The following is a 13,790-nucleotide window of genomic DNA, read 5'->3' as shown; positions in this document are numbered from 1 at the left end:
GTTCTCTTTGCCTGTTAAAGCAGAGGATGCTTTATTTGCTTATTTGTTTTGTGGTGTTGGGGATAAAAAAAAATAGTCTGACTCATTCGAGGCTGTGTCCTTCCACAGAGCTACTGTTCCAACCCCAGACTGGTATTTTTATGGTTTTTTTTTGTTTGTTTGTTTCATTATGTTTTTTTTTTCTCCAGGATAAGGAGAAGCAAATTATGAGGAAGAAAAGGCCACAAAACCAAAAAGGCCAGGTTTGCCATTTCCAACTCTCTAAATAGGTGCATTAGAGCCTGGCCATGCGCAAGAATGACCCATACCCTTGTTTAGCACAGGTGATTCACTGAGAAGGGAGGGCTTAAGATCTGCTCTGTAGAATTGGGCAAAACTTTACTACTGAGCTATAGCCTTAGCCTGATTGCAGTTTCACCAATTCCCCAGTCACTCCTGTGCTATTGTTTGTTAGTATAAGATACATTGAGGAGCAAGGCTCTTAATGCTTTCCCTAAAATTCTTTAGAATTTCAATTATCTAGGTAACACAATTACCACTTTAAACATTACAAATAGATTAATAAAGACATAATATGGCAACCTTTTTGTTGTTCTTTCTTTGTTTTTCTTAGTCAGGGTCTCTCTATGTAGCCTTGGCTGTCCTAGAACTTGCTTTGTAGACCAGGCTGGCTTCCATTTTATAGAGGTCTGCATGCTTCTGCCTCCAGAGTGTTGGGATTAAAGGCATGTGGGCATCACTACGCTTCTTCATAATTTCGAAGAAAAATGACCTGAGCCATCTGAGTCAGACATAGAGATTTCTCCTCAGGATACGAAAATGAATGAACAAATCATAACAAAACCAAAGATGTTTTCTCCCCTAAACAATAAAATGTAATTTTGAGAGAACGAAGCCAACATTCCCAATAGGTGGGGTGGCTGTTTTTGGTGTGTTATCAATGATCATTTTTGCCCAAGGGGGTTAGTTATAAGTTAATAGAAGTTTCATTTAGGGATTTCTTTTTTCTATCCTTTCTCTCTTATTTTTCTATCTTATCTAATGTTAGGGGAAAAGGGGGGAGGAAGGGAAGGACGTAAAGGAAGGATATAAGGGAGGATATAGATTTATAGAATAAAAAGTAGATTATTGAATCTACTACCATCAAATATTTTACATTGTTATTCAAATATTATACATTGGTATTGTAGATTGATGGAAATTTAAGACTATTTTATTCAACCTTTGCTTTATGTATTGTATACTGTATGTTGATAGAAACTTAAAACTGTTTATTATATGTTGGTTGAACTTAAGATCATTTTGTTTGACATTTACTTAATGTATTATACATGTGTAACTCATTTGAAAAGGTGATGTACAGTTCTAGTCTTATGAAAGCTAACTGTTATAACTTGTTCAGGATGGTCGGAGATAGAAATTGGTAGTTGGCCACTTATAAATCTTATTAGATACTAAATTACATAATTATAGAATAAACTTTATTTAGTTTGCATATGGTTTTAAAAGGAATAGATAGATGATGGATAGAATAGTTAGATAGATGGTCTTCAAAAATTTCAGAGATCCACAGAAAATGACATTTAATAATAAAGGGCTTTTATGACAGAGAGACACATCAGCTCCTGGAAGCAACTCCAGTCTAATTATGAGGGCATCAAGAAACAATAGAGACAGATAGCCACTGGACGAAGGAATTGTTCTTATCTCTACTACTGATGACAGATTGACCATCCACAATGATCAAGCCTGATACTGAGAAATTGGCTGCCCAGCCTTGCAGAAACCAGGTGGGCCAGTCCTTCAGGATTCCTGCTTCAGAGCAGTCTGTCAAATGCTTTTGGGCCAGCGGGCTGAAGGCTGGATGCCTGGATGATGGAGAGGAACCTGTGACTGTCCAAGCAGTCAGCTCTCTCTGTTCTGTCTATACTTTTGGAAGTTGCTTGCCTGCATTTCCTTCACATTAGATAGTATTTCCTTCTGGGGTCTCTGATGGGGTTAAAGAACAGATAGCCACAGTGTTACTATTTAAAAAAAAAAAACTCTAGACACTAGGATAAGACTCAGTAGGATGGGATAGATAGTGAAATAATTTCTCCAAGACTGTCAAATACAAATGAACTGGTCTTTGTAGATGTGACTTTTACTAAATAATTCTCATAATTACTTTTATTGTATATAGTTTATTATATTTAATAGAAAGGGGGAGATGTAGGAGAGATAAACATGTTTTGGTGTTTATCCCGAGTTTGGAATTGGGAACAGACTGGTGAGAGAGCAGGATGTTTATCTCCTTAGAAGTCGAACCACTTCGTGGGAGAGCTTGGATGTTGCCAGCTGAAAACATCCTAGTAGAGACTCTGAGGAGATATACATCTGAGCCCAAAACAAGAGGCTAGAGAGACATTGGACTTGGGATTGTTTTGGCTGCTCATCAACATTTCTAGAGACGCTCTTAGAGAGAACTGCTCCAGGGAAGGCTTCAAGGCTTTGGGTTCCAGGTTCCAATAGCAACCTTGGTTGAATTGCGGGTTTGCTGAGGTCCTGCTGACTATGCCAGGATATCCTTAAGGATTTATTATTGTGTTTTTTAATGTCCTTTTCCTATTGTTTGGGTTAGTCGGGTTGTAAATGAGGTATGCTCTGTTAGTGAGTTCATAATAAAGTGTAATTGTTAAGAAAATTGAGCCTACGTAGTATTTTTTTTTCTTTTTTTTTTTTTTTTAAATGATTTTTTGAGACAGGGTTTCTCTGTGTAATGAGCCCTGGCTGTCCTGGGGGCTTTATAGACCAGGCTGGCTTCAAACTTACAGATCTCCACGTGCCTCTCCCTCTGAGTGCTGGAATTAAAGGTGTGTGCCACCATGCCTGGGCTCTTCTCACAGTGTTTTTAATGCACTTCTAATGCCAATTTAATGAACTAACTAAAACAGTTTTAATGCCAACGAACTTCTTAGGCCTCATTGTCTTTCATTTCCAATCTAATTTTCAGGGGAAGATCATCTTTGCTTTTATGTGCAACTTTCTTTTGTAAACCCCAAATCATTTCTTTGTGTTAAACAGTTCTTAAGAGGCAACAATGAATCAAGAAGTCATCACCGAAAAAGTTGGGTAAGGAGATTAGTTCTTAGCTTATGACATTGTCCAAGGAGCTGTGGACAAATGTCCCTGCTGACTATATAGCCAGTGCAGGAGTCTGCCCTAGGACATGTGCTGAGCTTTCTCGGGCTGACTTACTGTTTGCTCCAGTGTTCGGAGTCAATGGGAAAATCACACACACAGAATTAATTTGTTTTTGTGCAATATATACTTTGAAGCACACACTGAATCTAATAATCCCCCCCCCCATCAACCCCTCCTTCCACCCTGCCCCGCCCTACTTTTAGGCTTTGGCTAAGTAGCTAAGGTCTCAGGGGTATCCTCTCTCATCTCTATTGTTTCGTATGCTAAGTGTTCTAGTCTCTGAATAGATAGTGAAATGAAGAAGTTGGTGGGTGGGGCAGAGTGGTGGAAGAGAACACAGAGCCCTGTTCTGATGACTCAGGTCTCTGCTCCATTTGGGGGATGTCACTTGTCTTTCCTGGTCAGTGAAGCAGATAATAGAATAATTCTGCCCTCTCCCAAACGCCTTCTTTCTTTTTCTGGCTATCTATATTTGACCATAAGACAGAACATGAAGACTTGAAGGTGCGCATCAACGGGCCGTCTGTGACACCCTGGCTTTCTTTGTAGCTCCAGCTCTGCTTATACTGCTTTTCTAATGCCCTTGGAATTTATGACGAAGTTGGAGGTAACTATATCAGTGAAGGCAGTCTGCTTCCTGCTTAGCTACGAGCGTGAACTTTTATTGTATTCCAACCTGAAGTCCTACAGAGAGAAGCCAACCTGAAGTCATAGAGCTAAACAACAAAATGATAAGAGATTTAGGCAGAATGGGTGTAAAAGTGTCTTTTTTTTCTTTTAACAAGGAAAACTTTCCTTTGCTTTGAGGGAAAGCCACAGGAGAGAAGCATTAAAATTTTATATGATCTAGTTTTCTCTGTAAAGACCAAACATAAGCCTAATGTTTTCCTTATCATTGAGAGAGCTGAACCCAGATTCATTAGCATTTTGAGAACTGAACCCAGATTCTATCCTTACCTCTTATTATGCAAAAAGTCTGAACAATGATGTTCACATACAAGAACCCTGGATACAATGTGGAATTTCTCAAAAACTGCGGAACAGTATTAGTTTCTTTGCTCATCATTCTGGTAGTATGGTCTACAGCTAGGTAAGGACATGAAAACCTTCTATGACACATTTCAAAAATAGACATCCATTCCTACATAAGATTTAGATTCTTTTTTCTTTTTCTTTTGTTTTGCTTTGTTTTGTTTTTTGAGATAGTGTTTCTCAGCTATCCTGGAACTTGGTCTGTAGACCAGGTTGGCTTCCCACTAAGATTTAGACTCCTAGGGAGAAGAAATATTCAATGTGTTCCACATGTTTGAAATCTTTAGGAGTGGATATTATCAGAAACGCAAATTAACGATTGTTGGTGAGGATGGAAAAAATTGAAACTCTAATTTGTGATTACTGAAAATGTAAATTGATGCAGCTACTATGTAAAACAGTATGGGAAATCCTCAAAAGTAAAACCAACAATTCTACTTTTAGGCATATATTTAATAGAACTGAAAGCAGGAACTTGAGCTGGCAATTTGAACACCCATGCTCACAGCTGCATCATTTACAATAGCCAAAGATGGAAGCAACTTAAGCCAGTGAGATAGCTCAACTGGTAAAGGCATTTATCACCATGCCTCTGATGACCTGAGTTCACTCTTTGGGAACCTGCCATTAAAGACAACGCATTTCTGACACATGCTACAATGAGGATGAGCCTTGAAGATATTACACTAAAGGCAACATAACAGTCACAAAAGGATAACTTGGATGAGATGCCTTCAGCATAAAAGACAGAAGACAAAGGTAGAATGATGGCTGCCAAGAGCTGGGGTTGAGGGGGTAGTAATATAGAATTAATGGTCCATGGGGTAGACTTTAGTCCTATAAGTTCTTTTTTGTTTGTTTGTTTGTTTGTTTGTTTTTGTTTTTCGAGACAAGGTCTCTCTGTGTAGCCTTGGCTGTCCTGGACTCACTTTGTAGACCAGGCTGGCCTCGAACTCACAGCGATCCACCTGCCTCTGCCTCCCGAGTGCTGGGATTAAAGGCGTGTGCCACCATGCCCAGCTAGTCCTATAAGTTCTGATGAGTTTCTAATGATGAATGGCAGTGACAGGTGTCCAACAACTGTATATTTAAAATGATGGAAACTGTGAATTTCAACTTACATGTATCTTATGAAACATCAAAAGAAACTAAAATTGCTTTGACTAGAAATGTTCGTTGCTGAATATTTGATCCCACTGTGATCTCTTAGATAGTGAACTGTAAAAACCTCATTTTGATCCCATTGTGATCTCTGAGAGTGTGAACTGTAAAAACCTGTCATTTTGGTGAGGTTTGAGCCCTAACACACACTTTTAATCCACGAACTTTCTGTTTATTGCAAACAGGAGATTAATGTGAGGTTCAGCCAGCCCTAGCACAGACCTTTAACCCAATAGCTTTCTGTACACAGGATTTAATAATGTTAGCCCTAGGTCAAGAGGCAGAGCAAGAAATCAGCTGACAGGGATTATAGAGCACAGGGACTTTGAGTTGCAAGGTATTTAAGACACTGTGTAGAAGTAGAAGGAGCTCTTTGGCTCTTTTAGTTCTTGAGCTTTTAGATTTTAGCTCTTTAGCTCTTAGCTCACTAGGTCTTGAGCTCCTCAGCTCCTTGGCCATTGGCTTTTTGGACTTTGGCCATTGGCTTTTTGGACTTTGAGCTAGCAAGCCTTTGGCCTTAAGTGTTTTGGTCTTTTCCTTCTGGGCTGTCAGCTGACCTAGTGAGTCTTTTGGGCCTTTTCCATTGGAATGTGAGCTGAGTAGGAAAGTCAGCTGGATGCTTTCTCTGCCTCTCTAAGCTAGCAGGTTTTTAACTCCAGCATCTGCCTCCTCATAAAATAGAACAATTGGGGTTATCTCTTAAAACAACAAATGTTATATTATCTATAGCACACACACACACACACACACACACACACACACACAGAGCAACTGAACTTCACAGTTGCACTTCTGCATCTTAGAAATACTATTCCAGTTAAGAGGGAGAAGGAAAAAAAATAGATAATTATTTGTGTTCCAAACTGTCCAAACACTTACTTGATTTCTCATCTGGCTAAGGAATTAAGTACATACTAAATAACAGCTTGAAACTAACTTAGCCACAAATAAAATATCTGGGATATACCCTTATCTAAATCATTTCATGATAACAAGCCTGTTTGTTTGTTTTGAAACAGGGTCTCACTATGTAGCTCTGGCTATCCTGGAACTCAAGTGTGTAGACCAGGCTGACCTAGAACTCACAGGGATCAGCCTGCCTTTGCCTCTCGTGTGCTGGAATGAAAGGAGGGTACAACCACACCTGGCTGATAATAAGGAGTTTTAGAGAACGCATATCTTTCAAATGCAAAAATCAAACTAATAACAATCGAAATTTAAAAGTAAAGAAATATAACAAAAATGACAAACATCTGGTAAATTTTAAATTTGAATTTATTCAACGCTAAAGGTTTTTCAATATCATCTCAACAGTTAAGAATCTTACATAAAGCTATAGGTCTAAGACTCTGTCAATTAAAAATGGACAAAATCCTAAAGGATGAGCTTGCATCCCAAACAACTGACTGGGAAATAAATTTTTTCAGATATTCTTTCAGGTCAGTCAGAAGGCAGATGAAAGAAACCCTGTCCCTGACTTGAGCAATTCCACCCTTTGCTAGATAGTAACTTAGCTTTGGTTTCGACACTGGTAAAACCTGGGCTGAAATGTAGACACTGCCAACTCCAAAGTTCTAACGGAGCATCCAAAGGGAAACAGGAAGAACTGAGCCCTTGACAGAAGACAGGTTGAGTTTGCAGATCAGGTGCAAGTCGGAGATGCCAGGAGGCTGGCACCAGCTCAGAAAGCCTGGCTACAGCTTGGCAGGCTCCGAAGCACACTGCTCAGACTTAGATAAAGTACAGGCCACACAGGCAATCCAGAAATTTTTATGGAACTGAAACGTAAAATCTGTTGGCTGGGCGCCTCGAGCCGGAAGGGTAGGTAGATGGGGGTGGGAACAAGGGGAGAGGAGGAAGTGGCGGCAAAGTGCTTTGCCCGTGGAAATCAGCCCTGTAAGCCCAAAGCCATGTTCGTAGACACGGAAAACTCAGACAAATGGAAACCCAACTGCAGATCCCAGCCAGATCTGACTCGGTGCCAGGAGGAAGAAGGCAGACAGCAACAGGCAGAGAGGGGCATGGAAGAACACCAAGGACAAGTTGCTTTGATGTTAATCTCAGCAACGGAGTTGCGGGGTTCCTGCTTTTGGATTCCAGCCTAGAATCTGAAAGAGAACAGAGCACGAACGTGGTTGCCAAGAACGTCCCTTTTGTAAACGTGCACAGGCGTGTGTTCTCGTTGCTTCAGTCTTGACAAAGTTTTGCTTCGCTTTCGTTCCCCTAATTGCCACAGCGGGGCCGGTTAATCCCAAGAGAGCAATCTGCGGAAACAATGACACCTACTATCCTAGCTACCAAAACTGCAGCAAACTTGACACATGGTCCTAGCCCGGGTTGCTCTGTAGCTATTATTTCCCTTCAAAGAAAGACACCAGCCTCTCTGTAGAATTGGGGCAGGCTGTAGAGGGACTACAGTGGGCACTGAACTGGTACCACAGGAGGTATTTGCTTAGACCTAGGGTTTGGGCATGGATGTCTGATGCTCCTCCTTCGTTGCAGAAAAGTCGAAAGCCACTGAAAAGCCCAGAGAAACACAGGGCACAGCCTGACTATGAAGAGAACAGCGAGTCACAGAAGGAGAAATTCTACCTCAGTGAAGCAAGGTGGGGAAAGTGGGCCCTTTCTGGTTCCCTTCCCCTGTACCCAACCCTCTCCTTCAGCCAAAAGCAGAAGGCTCTGAGGCCTCCGCTGGTATGCAGTCGCCTCCTTCCGGGCCCTTCATCCAAACTCTCACCTGGCCAGCTGAGCACCGGTGTGATCTCTCTATGAGTCATCTGCTCTTTTTCTTTGAGACCAGGGGACTGCTTTGCTCTATCTTCCATCTGCCCTGACCCATTTCCTTTTCTATGAAGGTTACTCACTCCCATACCGCAGCCACCTGAGCTTTCCGTTCTACTCTATGCTGATCTTCCAGAATTAATTCCGCTACTGACCAGTTGTTCATCCCTAACCAACTTTGCCTGGCTCCTTATTGGCGGAGCTGCTTCTGCAGTGTATCTATGTTAGCAGCTGTGTCTGATCTGTTGGTTGGGTCTGTCATCCCCTTAAGAAAAATCTAGTGAATCAACACGATTAAAATGTAGTATATAGCACTCGGTACTCAATATTACCATTTGGGAAAGTAGCAGGTTGGAACTATCATTCCATTGTTACTTTCTACAGACCAAATATGACTTTGAATAGAAAGAAATAAGTATATATATTTTTATCATCTTACAGAAATCAGTGAGGGATTTATGAATCTTGTAATAGCTCTGTTTTGGGGATTGAACCAAAGAAATCTTAAGTAATAAAATGATTACAAAAGGACACTGTAGAAACATGAAAATATATTTTAAAATCTAAGCATCATTCGCTCTTACTAGACTTAAGACAAAAAAGTGCGCTTACTTATAGAGTGTTCATCAGCAGATATGTCACACTCTAGTTACAAATACCCAGCAGACATTAGTAATAATTAGCAGTCACTTTTCTTTCTTCTACTTAAATACTTTATGTTAGAACAGCAATGAAATCTACTTCAGGCTAGCCACACAAATAATTACAGAGGTGGGCTTGTGTTTTCTCAGTAGTTCCTTTTAGTTTCATATCAAGTAAGAAATGTTTTAAAAAGCTAAAATAAACTTGTACCAAACTAGTTCTTATATCGTTTTTGAGACTATCATGTTACTCAGAAAAAAAAAAAGCTGCTACTTTTAGAATTTTAATTACAGGTTAAATAATTACTATTTTTGCTTCTGGGAAACAACAGCTCCTCTTACATTGAACTTTCATTGTCTGAAACTAGTGCCTGCTGCTAACTCTCCTTTTCTACTCTGAATGTAATCTTGTGGGAATACTCATTGTTAAAGATCTATTTTATTATTTTTAATTATTTGTGTGTGTGCACACGTGTGCCCAAGGAGGCCAGAAGAAGGCATTGGATCCCCTGGTAAAGAAGTTACAAGAGTTACTTGATGTGGGGGATGGGAACTGAACTCAGGTTTTCTGGAAGAACAGCAAGGTCTCTTAACTGCTGAGCTACCTCGCTGCATATTCATTCTTTATTCCCAATGTCCTCACATTTTAGTATTTATGTCCCTAATATTGAATAGAGCAAGTAGCTTGCATTCAAAGTCTAGAATTATACTATGAACTTTCTTTTACTCTATTTACCTTCTAAATTTTTTTAAAAAGATTTATGTATTTATTTTATGTATGTGAGTACTCTATCTGCATATACACTTGCATGCCAGAAGAGGGCATCAGATCACATTACAGATGGTTGTGAGCTACCATGTAGTTGCTGGGAATTGACCTCAGGATCTCTGGAAGAGCAGACAGTACTCTTAACCACTGAGCAACCCTCTCCAGCCTTAACATTTTTTACTTTATATTTATTTGTAGTTTATGTGTATGGTTGTACTACCTGAATATATGTATGTTTGTATCCAGTTCCTGGTGCCCTGGGAGGCTAGAAGTGGGTATCCAATCCCCTGGAACCAGAGTACAGACTGTGGTAGACTCTGGGTGTAGATTCTGGAATGCAACTCAAGCCTTTAGCAAGAGAAGCCAGTGCTCTTAATCACTGAGCCATCTTCCCAGCCCCTTTATTTTATCTACCTAGAATTGCTTTTTACAGACAGTATTACAGAAATATTATAGTCCAGATAATGAGAAAAAAATTCACACTTTTATACTGTAAAACATCAGTATATGCCTTTGAAAACTTAAGCCCATTTCACCATCTATGTTAAATATAGTAAATGTAAAAATAAAATTCAGTATTACTTAAAACACAGATTGCTCTCACCCAGAGTTACAAAATTAAGACAGTCAAGAAAAGGCTTTCAATGGGTGGTGTGATCCAATGATACACAGTCCTGTGCTCTGTGAAGCTTAGTTTCCCTTACTGGTCAGCAACCATTGCTTTGATATTGCCACCCACATTTACATAATGCTCTCAGAGACACCGTGGACTCTGGGACGACAGCCTCATACGCCTACAGTGACTGCACAGCGGAGATTGCCAACGATCAGATTGTGCAGACTCAGTTTGAATGAAACCAAGATTTAAAAAACAAACAACAACAAAACCAGACTGCTTGGCTGTCTTAACCTGAAACCTGTTACACAGTGTGCTGAAGGGCAGAACACCGGGAAAAGCAGTCGCCCAGCCATACCTGGTCTTCTCTGACACATGTCTAAACTGCTGGTTGCTGAAATAAAAGTCCAATTCTAACTCTGTGAGGATTGCAATAAATTAAGTAAATAAATAATGAGTAAATAAGTAAATAAGCAAACTATGTATAATGTACCCTCATATTTTCTTCAAAAAGCAGGCTTTACAATTAAGGCAAGACTAAAAAGGTCAACATTTTTAGCTTCTGTGGTCTAGCACAGTGGCTCTCAATCCATAGGTTGTAACCCCTTTGGTGTCACATGTCAGCTATCCTGCATATCAGATATTTACATTGTGACTCATAACAGGGGCAAAATTAAAGTTATGAAGTAGCAACATAATAGTTTTATGGTTGGGGGGGTCACCATAAAATGGCAAACTGTATTAAAGACAGCATTAGGAAGGTTGAGAACCATGGCTCTAGCATACGTTAGAGGCCGTTGAGGTGGGAGGGAAGTTAGGAAAGCAGTGCAGTATGGGAGACTTGGTTCTAGATTTTAGTCAGAAAATATAAAGCATCCCAACGACAAGGCAGGTGTCCAGTCACTGGAGTGACTTAACCTAACTTCAGTCCTGAATTCTAGTAACGTTACCTACTGCTATTAACAGTTGTTATTCTGGATGTTTAAGAGCTACAAATCAATCCTGAGCTCCGTACACTCATTGAGTATTTAGTTTATTGTTCCACTACTCCCCAGAAAATGAGCTAAAATAATCCAAGGTTTCTACAGGGTGCTGAGGACTGTGTATACAGAAACGCATACAGACACACATATCGACACACACACACACACACACACACACACACACACACACACACACACATTCACATTAAATGTCAGTGTTTGTGCCTGTGGTGCTATGACTGAGCCCAGGGCTTTGTGTATGCTAACAAAGTTATCCAGCTGGGTTGTGTAGGCATAAGGTTATTATGTAATTCAAATGCTGATTTCCATACCCCCCCCCCCCATTTTTGGTTGCAAGCCTTGTTCTGAGAATTTCCTGTCTAAACATTGGATAAACTCTGCTTCCCAATTGTCCCCCTGATATATCAATAAAGCAGCTTACAGCCAATGATGAGTAAGAGAGAGAATAGGGCTAGACTTCCTGCCAGCCAGGGGAAGAGGGATTAGAAGAGGAAGGAGGTGATTGAGCTGGGGGAATTCAGCAACAGGCAGAGGTGCGAGACGAGGAAGATTCAGCAAATAACTTGGGGATTGAGACAAAGATGGAGTCAGGATAACTTGAAGGGTTAAGAACAGACTTAAACTGCTCAAGATTGTGTTGTCAAGCTTTATAAACAAATATAAAGGAGACTCAATTTTTTTGTGTGTGTGTTAGCCGGGTTAAGAAATAAACTAAGAGCAACAAACACAGTTATATAAAAATAATCTTAACAAGGTTGCATGCCTGCTAGGGTTTTTTTTTTTTTTTAGGTTACTATTTTAGCATCGAGCATTTTTGAGAATGAAATTCTGAATTCTGAATTTAAAGTAAAAATGTCTCATTCTAGTCTTTTAATTATATTAAATACTAAAAACAATCCCTACACACCATATAAAACCAAGTGTGGTGATGCTTGTTTATAATTTTGGAACTCCAGAGGACCACAAGTTCCAAGTTATCTTCTGCTGCATAGTTAGCTTCAGGCTTAAGATATATGAAGCTATCTTTAAAAAGAAAAGGAAAGAAAATTGGACAAATAAACTCAAAGGAATCTTACCTCTCTTATGTCTTATAGCAGACCAAAATAAGACATAATAAATATATGCATATATGCATATATGCATACATACATACATACATACAAACATACATACATACCTCAGATAGAAAGGTGACAGAGGTCTTTCATCTTCCTGTGAGCTAAAAAGGGGAAATGTGAATTAATATAATTTCTATTATAGAACATGTACATTTTACTAAAATCTTGTTCCACCCATTGCAAATTGTCACATATTACTGCTGATCTTGTATTGAATTCATGTTTGCAAAACACTCTCCCTAGGACCTAGACAACATCAATTACTTCTTCAAAGAATTCAGCCCATCAGATGTACTCTCAGATAAGCCTAACACAAAAATAACTTATATCACACTTCAAAAAGCAGCTTTTTACTACATTTTCCAACAAGTCAAATTCAAATACTCATACATCACACACAACCCTTACAAATGGTTACAGAACCATTATTTTAGCAGTTAATTGCAAAATCGAAAGAAATGATGAAATATTTCTGTTACGTGTGGGCTACCTTAAAAGTGATTTCCTAGAAGTGAAAAGTGCATCCCTGAGGCAAATATCATCCTGTTTGTTCTTCTGAGGTTGCTCTACTAAGGCTAACCTGATACAGATACCAGAAAGGAACATAAAGAAAAGTCCCAACACAGGTCAAGTCTCTCAAACAGAACGGAAATAACAGGAAGCTTAATAGAAAGGTATTTAATTTTTAAATGTAAAATACATGGTAGACTTTTCCTTAACATGTTTTTCTTCTTAAAAACTACCTTTTATTATCAAAGTATGAAGTGAGTCTCTCCTGCTTACTCATTTTCTTAACCATCATTCATGAAAATAGAAATGTTGGCAATATTAAACTGGAAGTAAACAAGTATGCTGATGAAATCTCTCTTCCCCTGCCCCCTATACTCTCTGTCTGTCTCTCTGTCTCTTATCTGTCTCTCTCTCTCTCTCTGCTTCTCTGTTTCTCTGTCTGTCTCTCTCTGTATCTGACTCTCTGTCTATGTCTCTGTCTGTCTGTCTCTCTATCTCTTGCGCCCTCCTCCCCACACACATTGTCCTAAGAGCCGAAAAATGTTACCTTCTTTCTCGAATAGGCCATGTACAGTTTGACACACTGTTTTCCAGTCTCCTATGATTTTTGGCTTTCCATTTTCATCTTGTTCAGGTGTCCTATTTCCCATCTTGTCAATACTACTACTTTTCATAGCATCTTTGTGTTTTATGCACATATGCATACACATGCAGGTATAAATAAGCTATGCTAAATAATTCTTCCCATGTGAGGGGTGATGTATCACTTCATTATAGACTAATGTGCAAGGGCTAAGGGCAGAGCAGGTACCATTCATCAGTATTGTTTAGAAGTGACCACATGTGGGGAATATTTGGGACGGCTGGATGAAGCTTTCTGGGGCAGTAGTTTTACATGGAGCAACTACTTGAAGCCAACCCCACGCAAGAAACTTACATGTTTGAAATCAAACTATTCCTACGATACACTTGACA

The 13,790-nt window shown here is 39.5% G+C and overlaps 1 protein-coding gene across 2 annotated transcripts in view; it reads right to left on the bottom strand.

Annotated features, from left to right (window-relative positions):
• FAM13A (family with sequence similarity 13 member A) overlaps positions 1 to 13,790 on the bottom strand; it is an 86,189-nt gene that overhangs the window by 57,022 nt on the left and 15,377 nt on the right. For both annotated transcript variants that reach the window (XM_084786983.1, XM_084786984.1), the window contains exon 2: positions 12,365 to 12,406. In XM_084786983.1, the coding sequence (XP_084643109.1) occupies positions 12,365 to 12,406 (42 nt within the window). The remainder of the gene's footprint in view (positions 1 to 12,364; positions 12,407 to 13,790) is intronic.

The sequence above is a fragment of the Acomys minous genome (assembly GCF_964271855.1).
Source record: "Acomys minous genome assembly, chromosome: 6".
Taxonomy (NCBI): Eukaryota; Metazoa; Chordata; class Mammalia; order Rodentia; family Muridae; genus Acomys; species Acomys minous.
This window is presented reverse-complemented; position numbering and strand designations above follow the sequence as displayed.